A 14,983-nucleotide genomic window follows, 5' to 3' on the forward strand; every position below is an offset into this window, starting at 1 on the left:
CTGCCCCTCCCCCACTCACACAGTTTGTCTACCTCAAATATAAACATTAAAATTAAAAAATAAAATAAAAAGGCTAAGACTCTTAAGGAATTATCTTGTATTAGGTAAAATGGAAGCTTACTTTTGTTTTGAAGTAATGTGCTTAAATATAACAGGCCAAATTCTTAGTTGGAATTTTTCGAAAAATGTAGTTAATAAAAGGATAAAGCAGGAAGAAAAATTATTTTATGTAGTAAGAGAATCTGAAAATTATTAGCATAATGGTACATAAGAGGAAGTAATTTTTTTTTAAGTATTCTGTTTCAGAAATACCAGAAATTTCTCACATTTGCTTCTGGTATTTGCTTCTTATATCAAGCAATACTTTTAATGAGCCAGAATCTTTACACCTGCTGTTTCCTCTACCTGGAATGCTCTTTGCCTCTTCCTCCTTCCTCTAACACACTCTTACTTCTTCAGTCTTGGCTCAAATGTAATTGTTTTGGGAAGCTTGCCATAATCCACCTCCCCTAAATCCCAATGCCCACCTTTCCTACCTTCATCCCAACCCAGGCTAAACTCCTGTTATTTATTCTCAGGACACTTTCATAATGTTCAACCATGGTTGTAAACATCAGTTCAATGTTTGTTTTCACCACTATTTCCTTAAGCTTGGTGAGGGCAGAACTTGTGAGTATCTTGTTTAGAGTTGTATTCTCAATGTCTGGCACAGTGCCTAATACATGATAGTTAGTAAATAGAGCTTATCAAATGAATTCCTGTAATTACTATTCATTTTCATTTGCTTTTTCCAAACTATAGTTGGTATTACTTAATAGTGGGGATCTTTCCGCTAGAGTAGTTATAACTTTATACCTTTGGTGTAAAGGTCGGTAGATAGCTGAATTAAGCAACTGTAAATTCCCACTAACCTGGAATATTCTTAGCTTTTTAAGGTTTGGGATGGGCTTCATTCCAATGTCTCAGATGCTTCTTAGTGTATACGGTCACAGTACACTTCTTTAAATGATAAATAGTAGCTATAGGTTTTGACTATTCTGATTGGCCATATTAATCTCAATAGATGCAGTGCTTCCAAAATAGTACAGTATGCAAGAGATATCATGGTAGATCACAGCCAGAATTGGTTTCCTACTTTTTCTACTCCTCCTCCTCCTCCTCCTCCTCCCCCTCCTTTTTTAAACTTTTTTTTTTTAATAGGGTTTAGTTTCTGGTTTTTTAAACCCTTATTTGTAAAGCCCCAAATGAACAGCTTTTACATAAGGATTTACAACATTTAGATTGGTCCAAAAATTAAAACCTACACAAAATATTTTAATTGAGCAGTTAGTCTTTCCAAGTTTTCTAATGAAACTAAGTTATTATATACTGGTGACACAAATGTTAGACAGTAGAAAATAAAATGTTTCTAATACATTGAAGTTAACATATTTAGCAACTACTTTTATATTCATGTTACATATTGTGTTCTTTTATAGTTCAAACGATATGTCAGTAAACTTCGAAGCAAGAGTACAGTTTTCAAAAAGAAGCATCAAATAATAGCTGAATTTAAAGCTGAATTCGGCCTCTTGCAGAGGACAGAAGAACTTCTTAAGCAACGGCATGAAAATATTCAACATCAACTGGTAATACAATGTTATCTGGAGTGCTAGAAATACAAATGCCAGGAGGTTCATAGGTTGTAGCTGTATACTGAGGTTATTGTTTTTACTGAAAACATCATAAAATTATTAATTTTCTCTGATTAATTACAGAGATGTCATATGAGCTGATTCATTTATTTTTTTAATGTTTATTTATTTTTGAGAGAGAGAGAGACAGAGCATGAGCAGGGGCGGGGCAGAGAGGGAAGGAGACACAGAATCGGAAGCAGGCTATAGTCTCGGAGCTGTCAGCACAGAGCCGGATGCAGGGCTTGAACTCTCGAACTGTGAGATCATGACCTGAGCCAAAGTCAGCCACTTAACCTACTGAGCCACCCAGGCACCCCAATTCATTTATTTTTTTAGTGTAGCAGTAAGCACTAACTTTTTCATGTGTGCTGACATTGGGGTAATTAATAGAAGCTGAATTCCAAATACATCTTTCTAGTTAATATGAGAAAAATTATCATACCAAGAAGAGTGACTGTAAAACATTTATTTATCATGGCCTGTTGGGCAGAAGTTTCCAAGCAGCCACTTACATGGAGCTTTGAAAAGAAATATCCGGGAAAGGTACCACATGGAAGTTTGCCTGCAGGCTTGCTCCTTATGTATTTGTGCCTTGGTTGTCATAAAAGAGTTAAGTCCAGAGCAGTCCCTCTAATAGCAAAGCTGTTCTCATTATGGACACCAGTTCCTCAGAGTTTTCTTGATTTGAGTTTTTTTGTCTTTTCACCCATGGGGAAATTATTTCATCAGGTTGTTGGTTTACTAGCTAGCAATAATCTGGTGGAAGTAAACGAAGTTTCAACCAGTCATGGTTAAGCTGGCAATATGAACTTTCTGTCTCATGCTGTTAAATGGTGTTTGGTTCTAGGCAACTTAAGATAGAAAATTTACTATGTAGCAGCCATGGATTCTAATGACACTTCTTCCCAAATTGATAGGTAGTTAATTGTGTTTCTGTTCACTTCAAAATATTTTCAAATTTCCATTATGATTTCTTTGATCTATGGATTATTGCTTAAAACTAAACATTTTCTAGTTACCATTCTGTTATTGATTTCTACCTTATTTCCACTGTGACCAGAGAACATTCTGTGTGATTTTAGTCCTTCGAGATTTGTTGAGTGTTTCATTATGGTCCAGCAAATGGTCTATTTTGGTCATCGTGCCAGCGCAGTTGAGAAGAATGTATATTCTGCCGTTTGTTGGGAATGGTATTCTCTATATGTCAATTCAGTCAAGCGTGTTAACCATGATAGTCAAATCTTCCATATTCCTACTGATACTTTTGTTTTCTTGTCCCATTAGTTATTGAGAGAGGTGTGTTAAAATCTCTATGATTATTGCTTTGTCTGCTTTCCTTTAAATCCATCAGTTTTTTCTTTACATTTTTTCTTAATTGGGTTCCCTAGAAGCAGAGCCTGAGAAGGCAGTACTCTGTACAAGTGATTTATTGAGGGAGGGAGTGCCTTCAGAAGAAGGGGAGTGGGGAGAGCAGATAGGACAGCAGAAAAGAGCCAAGCAAGGATGTAGTCCTGACTAGACAGCTTCATTTTGATTCTGTGAGGAGCTTTGGAGCATAAATTGCAGCATGAAATTGATTCCATCTTGAGGCAAGGGGGCTGGCCTTTTATACTCCTGTATCAGTCAGTCATTGGCTGTGGCACAGTGTAACCTCCTAGCCCAATGAGGCGGCACTCTCTGGAGAAGGGGCACCTGTGAACCTTTAGCAGCCAGTAACTTTCATGGCAGCTTGCAAACAAGGTCTGAGTGAGGCACCAGCAACGTCCATTACAATCTACCCCTTACAATGTTGGGATCTACCTGTTTTTCATGTTAAACTCACTCCATTTAGGTATAGCTTCTACAGGATTCTGACTGGTCACAATTTCTAGGAAAATTTGTAGGAGGAGGGTTAATTGGACAAATGAAAACTCCCATTGCTACATTTGGTCCCAAGGACATAATAATAATCAACATCTCCTTCCTTTACCATCCATTCTAGATTTCCCTCATGTTTGGCTAGCACCTCCACTGGTCTAAATGATTTATTTGGTGGAATGACTCAGTCCCTCATCTTTAAGAGGTGTGAGTAATCATGACCTTATCAGGCTGTGGTTGCTGTCTTTGCTTATTTACTGTTAAAACCGGGCATGGGAGTACCAAGATATGCCCTAATGGATCATCTGACTGCCAAACATATTCCTATCTGCCCTTATTATATAGCAGCTTATGTATAGCATTATGATGTCCTGCCAATATAATAACTCCTTTATTTGTCTGCTGGTCTATGAGTATGAGGAGCCCAAGTGACGAAATGGTAGCCAAAGCATTAAGTTTAAAGGCCTTTTATTGCACCTTCTGGTAAAAGCATATGCACTCTGGAAACCAGAAAATCTGTACCTATAGAGCCTAAACGTGCCAAGAAAGGAAATATAATTCCCTAAGTGGATAAGTTGGCATCCTGGTGAGTGGTGACACTCATACTTTCATTCTGTGGCTCTAAGACCAATATATTCCTTCTGTTTGCAACACAGCACCAAATGGTGGGCATTGGTCTAAGATGTACATTCCATCCTAAAGAATAGAGCTCATCCTCACAGGCCATCAACTCTAAGCTGACACCTTAGCTATACCTTCAACAAGGCCTTCTACCAACCTATCAGGCTATTAGCTTCCTGGATGGTGGAGTATGTGACACAGAGACTGAATCCCATGGTCATGTGTCCCCCACCATATCTCCTTTGCCATAAAGAAGTTTCCACATCAGTGGAAGATTCCACATCAGTAGATCAAATACTCTGAGCCCTTGGATATTGATGCTGGCTACAGCACTGTGGGCAATAAAAGCAAATCCTTACTCAGAATATGGGTCAATCCAAGTCAGGATGAAATGTTGCCCTTTTTAAGGCAGAAAGATGATTGGTTTCCTCAAGGTATGATTATATCTAGAGCTCAGGATTGGTCTCTCTATTGTTGCCAGGTCAGACATTTGGCAGTGGGCGTAGCTAGATGGGCATTGGTGAGGGAGCCCATGCTATTTGGCCCTTGCTTAGCCCCCATCTCTGTCAACATAGCCATTCTGTTCATGAGCCCATTGTCTAAGCACTGGGTGGCCGATAACAGAGGCTGGCTGATATCTACTGGCCAAATCATCCTTTCCACTTGGTTGTTTAGTGTCACTTCTGCTGTGGACATTCTTTAGTGGATATTCTTTTGTGATCAAAAGATCTTCATACTTAGTGTGTTGTGCCCATAGGTCTATCTGCATGCCCCTTCCCCAGACCTCCCAATCTTCCAGTCCTGGTATCTTGCTTCTTCCAGGCCCCTGGCCAATAAGCTAAGCCACTTGCCACTTGGCCAGAGGATACAGGATAATCTAGGGGTTCAAGGTTCTCAAGTGAGTCTTGGCAGGTATTCCGTTCCAGACTCAGCACCCTTTCTCAGAGTCCTGACTTTAGCATAGAATATATTCAGTTTTCTCTGAAGTTTTGCCCTGCTAACAATTAAATTGTGTGCCTGGTTTTCAGCTCCCTCTGACCTTCAGCCATAGGAAATGAGGGTTTCTTTGAAGTTCCTAAGAAGGTTCTCTAACCTTATCACTTTACTTTAAATTACTGATTAATATATTTGAGCCTGTCATTTTATCTCTTCAACTATACCTGGAGCTTAGCCACCCCAATTCTATAGTCCTTATAGTTATTATTTCTCCATGCTTCTCAAACACAAGCAACATTGTGCCAGCTAGTATAGTGCATCCCTGTGACAATCCAAGAAGCAGACACCAAGATGTACAAGAGATTTGTTGGAGGAGATACATATGAAAGGTAAAGGCAAGAGAGCCAAGAGGAGGCAGGGAAAATCATTAGGCCTTAATATAAGTGTGACATCCATGAAGGGAGAGAGAAGGAAGGACGATTATGTAGGAAGAGCCTCAGACTGCAGCACAGTTTGGGGAAAGTTTTGGTTAGAATGAGGGAGATTCCTGAACTAGTCACCCACGAGAGGAGCCCCCTGTCAGGCAGGAATGGGCCAGCACTAGTACCATTGCCATCCTCAGTCATTGCTAGGAGCATCCTGGGAGAAACATGGGCGTGGTAAGAACATGATGGTGGATCCAGAGGGGCAGCGGTTATGGCTATCAGTCCAATCTGTTCTTCTCGGCAGGCTCTCCTGAAGGAGATCTGAGCAGACCATTCTCATGGCCACCACTGTCACCTTCCACATATACTCTGCCTCAGTTCACCACAAGTCTTAGCAATTGCACTGCTATAACATGTATGGGACTAACAATGTTCAACCCGCCACCAGTGATGGAGCCCTTGGTTCCATTCAGCCAGTGAGTAATGCCACTCTAGAAGCCCATTCTTAGAGTTTGATCAGGTTCTCTAGAAGCAGAGAAACAAGAAGTCTTATTGCTCTTCACATGAATAATTCAGAGAATGCTCTTAGGAGAAAGGAAGTGAAGGAACCCGAATGAAGCAATGAGGCAGAGTGGATTCATTTGGAGCCCAGTTTCCGTCTGATCCCTTGAGGAGCCCTGGAGCACAAATTGCATCATAAAGTTGGTCTCATTTTTAGGCAAGAAAACTACCCTTTTGTACCTCACTGTCAGTCATTTGCTGTGGACCCTCACTACCACCCAGGAGGTGGTATGATACAGTTCCTGTTCAGCCAATTGCATACTTTGAAGAAGGGGTAGCTGTAAGCCATAAATAGCCAACAGCTATTCTCACAACAGCTATGGGATTAGGTACCCTGACCCGGTAAGCAAATCAGGACGGAGCCCCCACTGCAAATATACTGAGATTATGTTATTAGTCCATACAAATCTAGTATCATTATCTTCCTGATAAATTGGCCCTTTGATAATTAGGAAATACCCTTTTTTTTTATCTCTCAGAATAGCCTTCGCCTTAATATATACTTATCTGTTATTAATACAGCCACACAAACTTTCATTTAGTTAATGTTTAAAAGACATACATCTTTTGCATCCTTTCAACCTTTCTCCATCTTTGTAATTATTGTATATTTTTTGTAAGAAATATATAGTTAGCTTTTTATTTTTGTACAGTGTGGCCATCTTTGCCTTTTACTTGAGGTATTTAATCTCTTTACATTTAATGTAATTACTGATTTTTTTTCAACATTTTCTATTTGTTCCATCAGTTCTTCATTCTTTTTTCTCCTTTCTTCCCTTCTTTTGCATTACTCAAATACTTGTATCTTCCATGTTTCCCCTCTTTTAGCTTACTGGTTATAGCTTCTTTTTGTTATCCCTGTTATTTCTTAGTGCATAAGCCAGAAACTATAACATGCACCTCTGACTAATTACAGTCTTCCCTGTTTTACTATATCGGGGGCAATGTAAGAAACTTATGACACTTTTGCTCTATTTATCTCTTCCTCAAAATATGTGCTATTGTGGATATATATTTTTAAATTCTATATATAATGTAAATCCCACATGATATTATTGTATTTAATATTATTCTAGATTTATCTACCTGTTTACTCTTTTCATGGCTTTTTCCTTCCAGCACCATCATTATTCTATTGGGATCTCGTTTTCAGTATTTCACTTAGTGTAGGTCTGCTGGTGATAAGTCCACTCAATTCTTGCTTTTCTTAAAACATCTTTATTGTACCCTTATTTTGAAGCACATTTTCACCAAATATAGAATTCTTGGGTGGCAATTACTTTCTTTCAGCACTTTAAAGATTTAATTCCATTGGCTTCAGGCTTCCATTGTTTCTTGTGTGTGTGTGTGTGTGTGTGTGTGTGTGTTTAAGGTAGTGTGTTATTCTCTGTTTGCTAAGATTTTTTTTTTCTGTCTTTGGTTTTTCAGCAGTTTTAACTGTGATTTTCCTAGGTTTTCTTTTTTTATTCATCTGGCTTGGGGTCTGTAAGGCTTATTAGAAGTGTAGCGTTAATGTCTTTTGTCAGTTTTTGAAAAGTCCTCAGCAAGTAGCATTTCTTTAAATATTATAGTCTCATTCTCTTCTCCCTTCTGTGAGCTACAATTACAGTTACGTGTATGTTAGGCTTTTTCACTATTTACCATATTCATTATGGGTTGTATGTTTTGCTTTTTTTTTCCATTATTTTTTTCTCTCTGTGACTTAATCCGAGTTTTTTTTCTGCTGTGCTCTCTTTTAATTCATTAACCTTACTTTTTTTGTTGTGTCTAATCTGCTATGTAATCTGGGTTTTGAATTCTGAATATCAGGTATTATGTTTCTCCGTTCTAGAATTTCCATTTGATTCCATTTGATAGATTCCAGTTATTTGTTTTTTTTTCATATGAAATTTATTGTCAAAATGGTTTCCATACAACACCCAGTGCTCATCCCAATAGGTGCCCTCTTCAATGCCAGTTATTTGTAACATTCTCCAACTTTTCATTTATTGTCTTGAATATAATAATTGCAGCTATTTTATTTTTTTTTTAATTTTTAATGTTTGTTTATTTTTGAGACAGAGACAGAGCATGAGCAGGGGAGGGTCAGAGAGAGAGGGAGACACAGAATCTGAAACAGGCTCCAGGTTCTGAGCTGTCAGCACAGAGCCCGACGCGGGGCTCGAACTCATGGGCCGTGAGATCATGACCTGAGCTGAAGTCGGATGCTCAACCGATTGAGCCACCCAGGCGCCCCAATTGCAGCTATTTTAAATGTCCTATCTAATAAATTTATCTGGGTGTCTTTCTATTATCTGTATTTTTCTCTTGATTTTCAGACATTTGTTTCTGTTCCTTTGCTAACCTAGTACTTTTTTATTGAACATCAGCCTCTGGAAACATTTCTTTCCTTAAAGAGCATTTGATTTCTTTTTCCTCATAGATCATCTAGATCCAGTTTTGTCAGTGCTGATATTTTTCAGTTTTCTCTTATTCCTAAGATTCAGCCCTTATACCTGTGGCAGAAACTCTATTCCCAGGAAGTAGCCCTTACTTCTAGGCCCTAGCTCTTATTCCTAGGTTATAACCCTTACTCCTAAGGTGTAGCCCTTCTGGGGTTTCAACTGATAGTCTGAAGCAACATACTTTGACAAGTCCTGAATTCCTACCTCTGTCTGCCCGGCACTATGAGATACTGAAAACTTTGCCCAGCTTTTTAGTCACCTATCTACTGATTTTCACTTGGTTTTGGGGAGTCTTACCTTCCTTGCACACAGCTTAGGATTTGGTAATGCCCAAAGAGGAAATTGCATATGGAATCTTGGGTTAATGCTTTGTAGTTCCTACTCCTCCTTTCTTAGGGATCTCAATCTTATTGTCAGCCCCCAATTCCAACTCTTCCATTCCCTCTCTTCTTGTCTTTCTTTCCTTTTGGTTCTTCCATCCTCTTTTGAATCCTCTCCAGTCAGGTCTTCACACCCACCATCTCACCAAAATTTCTCTTGTCAGGATCACCAATACCTTCACATTGCTAAACCCAGTGAGCAATTCTTAGTTCTTTTCCTACTTGGCCTGTTAGCAGTGTTTGACATAGTTGATCACTCCCTCTTCCTTTACTTATCTTCTAATACACTACACTCTCCTGGTTTTTCTCCTTTACTAGCACTCCTGTTTCTACTCCATGGCTGATTTCTTCGCATTTCTCCATGGTCTAAATATTGGAGTCACCAGGCTTAGCCGTTGGATTTCTTCTCTAGTTTCACTCCCTTGGTGATCTTATCCTGTCTATGGCTTTAAAGACCTTCTTTATGTAGACAACTCACAAATTGATATCTCTAGCCTAGATTTCTCCTCAAATTTCAGTCTTGTACTTATAATATCTTGACCTCTCTATTGGGTATCTGCTAGATATTTCAAGTTTTTAACATGTCCAAAACTAAATTTCTTATCTTCATCATTCCCTCAAATCTGGTCTTATCAAGTCTTTCTCATTTCAATAAACGGCAGCTCCATCCTCTCAGTTCTGCAGGCCAGAAACCTTAGTCATTCTTTACCCCTCATTTTCCCTCAACCCTCACAGCTAATCTGTCATAATATTTTTTTGGATTTATCTCTAAAATATGTACACAACCACTTCTTGTTACCTCTACCGCCACCATCTGATTCATGCTACCATTATCTCTAACCTAAATTACTGGAGTAGTCTTCTAACTGGCTTCCTTTGTCCCTCTATAGTTTGATCTCAGCACAGATGTTAAAGTGGTCTTTTAAAAATTCCTTTACTCTGAGCCACCCGACAAGCCTCCCATCTCATTTAAAATAAGTCCAAGCTCTTTTATTGGCCTAAAAATAAAGTAACCATATAATTTATCATCTAAAGTAGGACACTTTTGAGAATGCAAAGGACAACGGACATTAACTGAGACTGTTCCAGCAAGCCATCTGAGTCCCGTATGATCCCTCCCTAACCCCACCTCATTCTCACTCAGTTTTCAGCTTACCAGTCTCCTGGATATTTCTTGGAAGGGACAGGTTTGCTCCTACCTCATGTCTTTTGCCCTTGCCAATCCCCTGGATATCTGTATGACTTGCTCCCTCCCTTCATTCGGGCTTTGCTTAGATGTCATCTTCTCAGGAAGACCTCTAACCACCCTGTTATTTAAGGTTCCAACCCCACTCTCACCTCACACTATATGTATTTTACTTGTCTACATATTGCTTGTTTACTCTCACTAGAAGTAAGCTCCGTGAGGGAGGTTTTTTTTTTTTTATGTTTTGTTTTGTTTTGTTTTCTTTTGTTTTACCTGTTTTGTTACAAGTGTTTTCCCATATGGTTTGCAGCCTTAATAATTGACATTTTATTTTATCTATCTATCTGGTGCTTAGAACTATGCTCAGCACATTTAGGTATCTAATTAATATTGGATGGCTGAATGAATGCAAGTATATTGGTCACTTGAGAATTCATTCAGTCACCAAGTATTTATTGAGTGCTAAAATTAGAAATACTATGCACCCGAAGATACCAAAGCAAAATTTAGCCTAAGTTTATAACATACAACAGTATGTAATTATTGTTGAAGTCAATAAAAATTACTCTTTAGCATTGTAAGCTAATTTATTTTATTTGTAACTTTATTGCTATGTATTAAGTCTGTATACTACTTACAGAATCATCAAGGTTTTGACACCCATTTTGTAGACCCCAATTTTGACACCTATTTTTATTCTTTACTTTTAGCGAACTATTGAAGAGAAAAAGGGCATATCTGGATATAGTTACACTCAGGAAGAGCTAGAAAGGGTATCTGCACTGAAGAGTGAAGTCGACGAAATGAAAGGCCGAACGCTAGATGACATGTCTGAAATGGTGATTATGCTTTTTTATAGGTTTTTTTTTATTGTATAGCTAGAGGCAGATATTTTTGTGTTTTGTTTTCAGTGAAACAGTGAAATTTTCATTTCTGCACATTGTTTACCTTATATTCCTTCATCTCTCTTTATCAGTCTCTTTTGAGTGTTTCCATTTTAGTAAGTTATTCAACTTGTAATAATTTAGGCATTTTGCAGGGTTTTTTCCCAAGGAAACACGATAGGGTTATTAAATACCCTATAGAATTAGGTATTGAAATGCCTGCCTTATCTTGTGGTTTTTGAAGTGTGTAAAAGTTCTATAACATTAAAGAAATACTTAAGATAAAAAATAAGTTTTCCCAAATCATACCACCCTGACTAATAAAACTTTCATTTTTGTGTTTTTCCTTCCTATCTGTCCTTATTTGGAGCTGCTACTCAGCCTGAATGAACTGATGCCGCTTTAGCAGGCATTAAAATGTTGAAATCGTTCCTTCCTTACTAGAAGGAAATAACTGTTGCCTCAAACTCTCAGAGTACCCACTTCCACCTGGCTTTTCCACATTGGCTACTTGCCCAGAACCCTCTGGATCTCACTACTGTCTAACTCCTAAAAAGATTAATGATTAACACAGCAGAGACCTTCGATACTCTGTTAATCCCCATGCTTGGTGTCCATTTTGATTGGTCATTACTTATATCATTTGGGTTATTAAGTATTTTGAATATCACTTCCTCATGTTTCGTATATACTCTATAACCTACATAATTACATTTTTTTTACATAATACAACATGATTGTAGTTGTATTTAGGAACTTTATAATTTGTTTTCATTATTCAGTGTTAGATTACAAGTATTTTCCCATATAGTTTGCAGCCTTAGTAATTGACATTTTATTTTATTGTATTTTATTGTATTATATTGTATTGTATTGTATTTTTGAGAGAGAGAGAGAGCATGTGTGCACACAAGCAGGGGAGGGGCAGAAGGAGAGAGAGAATCTCAAGCAAGCTCCATGCCCAGCACAGAGTCTGATGTGGGCCTCAATCTCACAAACCATGAGATCATGACCTGAGCTGAAATCAAGAGTCAGATGCTTTAACCGACTGAGCCACCCAAGTGCCCCAATAATTGACATTTTATTTATTTTTTAAAGGTTTATTTATTTTTGAGAGAGAGAGTGCAAATGGGGGAGGGGCAGAGAGAGGGGGAGACAGAGGCTCTGAAACGGGTTGTGAGCTGACATCAGCGAGCCCCATATGGGGCTCAAACTCATAAACCATGAGATCATGACCTGAGCTGAAGTTGGACAGTCAAATAACTGAGCATGCCCCAATAATTAACATTTTAAATAATTAAGTGCTGGGCGCCTGGGTGGCTCAGTCAGTTAAATGTCCAACTTTAGCTCAGGTCATGATCTCATGGTTCATGAGTTTGAGCCCCATTGGGCTCTTTGCTGTCAGCACAGAGCCTGCTTCAGATCCTCTGCTCCCCTCTCTTTCCGCCCTTCCCCCACTTGCACGCTTGCGCACACTCTCTCTCAAAAAAAAAAAAAAACATTAAAAAAAATTTTTTTTAAGTTAAATGCTGTTCCATATTACCAAATCAACATTTACTAAATCATTTTCCCATTGTTTGATGTTGAAATAATTTAGTCTTTTTACTCTTTTAAATAACACTTTAATAAATATATTTATGCATGTAGGTTTTTTGCTCTTTTGAATTCTTGTTTTAGATGTCATGTATTTTATTTAAATGACAGGTAAAAAAACTGAATTCACTGGTGTCTGAAAAGAAGTCAGCTCTAGCCCCAGTTATAAAAGAACTACGACAGTTGCGTCAGAAATGTCAAGTAAGTGAATCTGATTGTGCGATACTTTTAGCACCTGATCTTGTTAAGATGTGCTGGTTATAATCCTGAATATTTTACTTGAGTAATTTATAGAAAACAAACTATGATGATGATGATGATGATGATGATTCCACAAAAGAGTAATAACATGAACTTTGAAGTTTTTTATTTAATTTATGCTATTTGTTTTGTCAAATTATCGGGGGGAGGGGAGAGAGAAGGCGAAGGAATTTAAGCCGAAATCACAAGTGCAGCTAGATTAGATTTTTACTTTAAATCTGATGCATGTCAGAGCTATAAATATGAAGTCACGTTCTTCTGTGGCCAGGTAAAAGCTCAGAGTCTGCCAGCGAGTGGTGACAAGTTAACTTTAGATTAATGGACTTGCTTAGCTGGGGAGCAGGGCCAGGGGCAAACTACGATAGCTTGTGATAAGTGATGGAATACCATTACTTGGAAGCTAATTCTAACCACTGCTTTGAAGCTAAACTGTTAGAAGGTAAATGCCCTCCGCAAATCCAGATCAGATGGCCTCCGCCATCTGACATTAGCAGTTGTTATTTTATCACTCTCTGTGTAGTAATTTTAGGTTTGAATGTGGGTTGTACTGCATGTGCCTGAGTGTGGAACTATAAAATTCTTCACGAATGCCATCCATCAGAGCACAGTGAAAAATCACATGGACTTTGAAATCAGATAGACATCGTTTCCTTTTTATAGAAAATGCCATGGAGTCTGAGACAGGTTTAGTGACTTATCCAAATAGACAAATAGGCAGTGAGAGAGTTGGGGCTTGACTCCAGCATCTGTATTATCATATTTCAAATCTCCTGCTCATTCCATTACACATCGCTGCCATCACAAAAGAAGTGAGAGACAAGTCCCTATTCTCTCGAGTTCATACACTCATAGGTGAGATGAGACAAACGTGAAGAAATTCAAGAAAGACAAAAGATAAGCCAACTTTCTTAAGAAAAATATAGAAAAGAGGTGCCTGGCTGGCTCAGTCGGTGGAGCATCTGACTCTTGATCTCAGCATTGTGAGTTCAAGCCCTACTTTGGGCATAGAGCTTACTTAAGGAAGGAAGGAAGGAAGGAAGGAAGGAAGGAAGGAAGGAAGGAAGGAAGGAAGGAAGGAGGAAATATATAATCAGAATCATAATAAGAGGAAGCAAATGATGTGATTGTTAGGAAGGAAAAGTTTCAGAAAGGAGATTTTTGTGCAAAGTTTTGAGATTGAGGACATCAAGAATTGTTTTCATGGTTACATTCTAATCCGTTGATTTTCTTAAAGCTTTTCTTAAAGCAACTTGGAAACCAAAGGGACTGGTTATGTGTATTTCTAGTGATGATAAAATTTCTCCCTAATAGTAAGCTAATAAATCTATTTGTAAATAATTCTTTTATTAAATTCATTTATATATTTTTTCATTTATATATTAAATGAGTTTTATTGAAAGGATATTAAGGACAGTAAAGAAAAAGTGCTGTTATGGAATTCTAAGGATCAGAAACATAATCTGTCTGGAACAGGTACAGGTACCATAACCTGTACTCTTTATTGTTCATCTTACATGCTAAGACCTTCCTCTCTACATATTTTATGTTGAAATTTCACTAACTGTGCTATTTTCTTTGCATTTTCTAATTCAAATTCCTGGTGCAGCTCTTCTCTTTTGGGGGCAGTTTTTCATGCCCAACTATCTCATAGACTATTGGCTATCCTCAGGTCAGGTCAGGGGTCCATTCTTAGTCCAGCCAGCTATGCTTGTAAGGACAGGATGAGAAGAAAGGAGGGTAATATGGTACCAAGTATGGCTACCTAGAGAATTTTCCCTCTGGAGAGGCTATAGATATATCAGTGCTTTAATTGACATCTTTTAATACACCACCTGTTATCCTATTTGTAACAGCTGAACAGTGTTCATCTTGGCATTTCAGCCTTGTCCTCTCATATATACTTTTTTACATGGTTGGAATTTTAGTATATACTGCACTTAGTTTAAGGTTCTATTCAGACAGTGCAGATAGAATGATTAAGAACATGCACTACAGAATCAGGCAGACCCTGGATAACCTTGGGTAAATGACTTTATTCCTATAAACTTTAGTTTCCTCGTCTGTAAACTAGTCTCTTCTTAACAGGGTGGTTGTAAAGACTAAATGAAATAATGCATATAATGACTATGCAACAATGACTAATACATAAGAACTTTTTA

At 38.0% G+C, this 14,983-nt stretch overlaps 1 protein-coding gene across 7 annotated transcripts in view; it reads left to right on the top strand.

Moving 5' to 3' along the window:
- Positions 1-14,983, top strand: part of IFT81 (intraflagellar transport 81) — a 191,445-nt gene that overhangs the window by 149,069 nt on the left and 27,393 nt on the right. For all 7 annotated transcript variants that reach the window (XM_042962874.1, XM_042962876.1, XM_042962879.1 and 4 more), the window contains 3 exons: positions 1,479-1,628; positions 10,797-10,925; positions 12,675-12,764. In XM_042962874.1, the coding sequence (XP_042818808.1) occupies positions 1,479-1,628; positions 10,797-10,925; positions 12,675-12,764 (369 nt within the window). The remainder of the gene's footprint in view (positions 1-1,478; positions 1,629-10,796; positions 10,926-12,674; positions 12,765-14,983) is intronic.

Source organism: Panthera tigris, chromosome D3, assembly GCF_018350195.1.
Source record: "Panthera tigris isolate Pti1 chromosome D3, P.tigris_Pti1_mat1.1, whole genome shotgun sequence".
Taxonomy (NCBI): domain Eukaryota; kingdom Metazoa; phylum Chordata; class Mammalia; order Carnivora; family Felidae; genus Panthera; species Panthera tigris.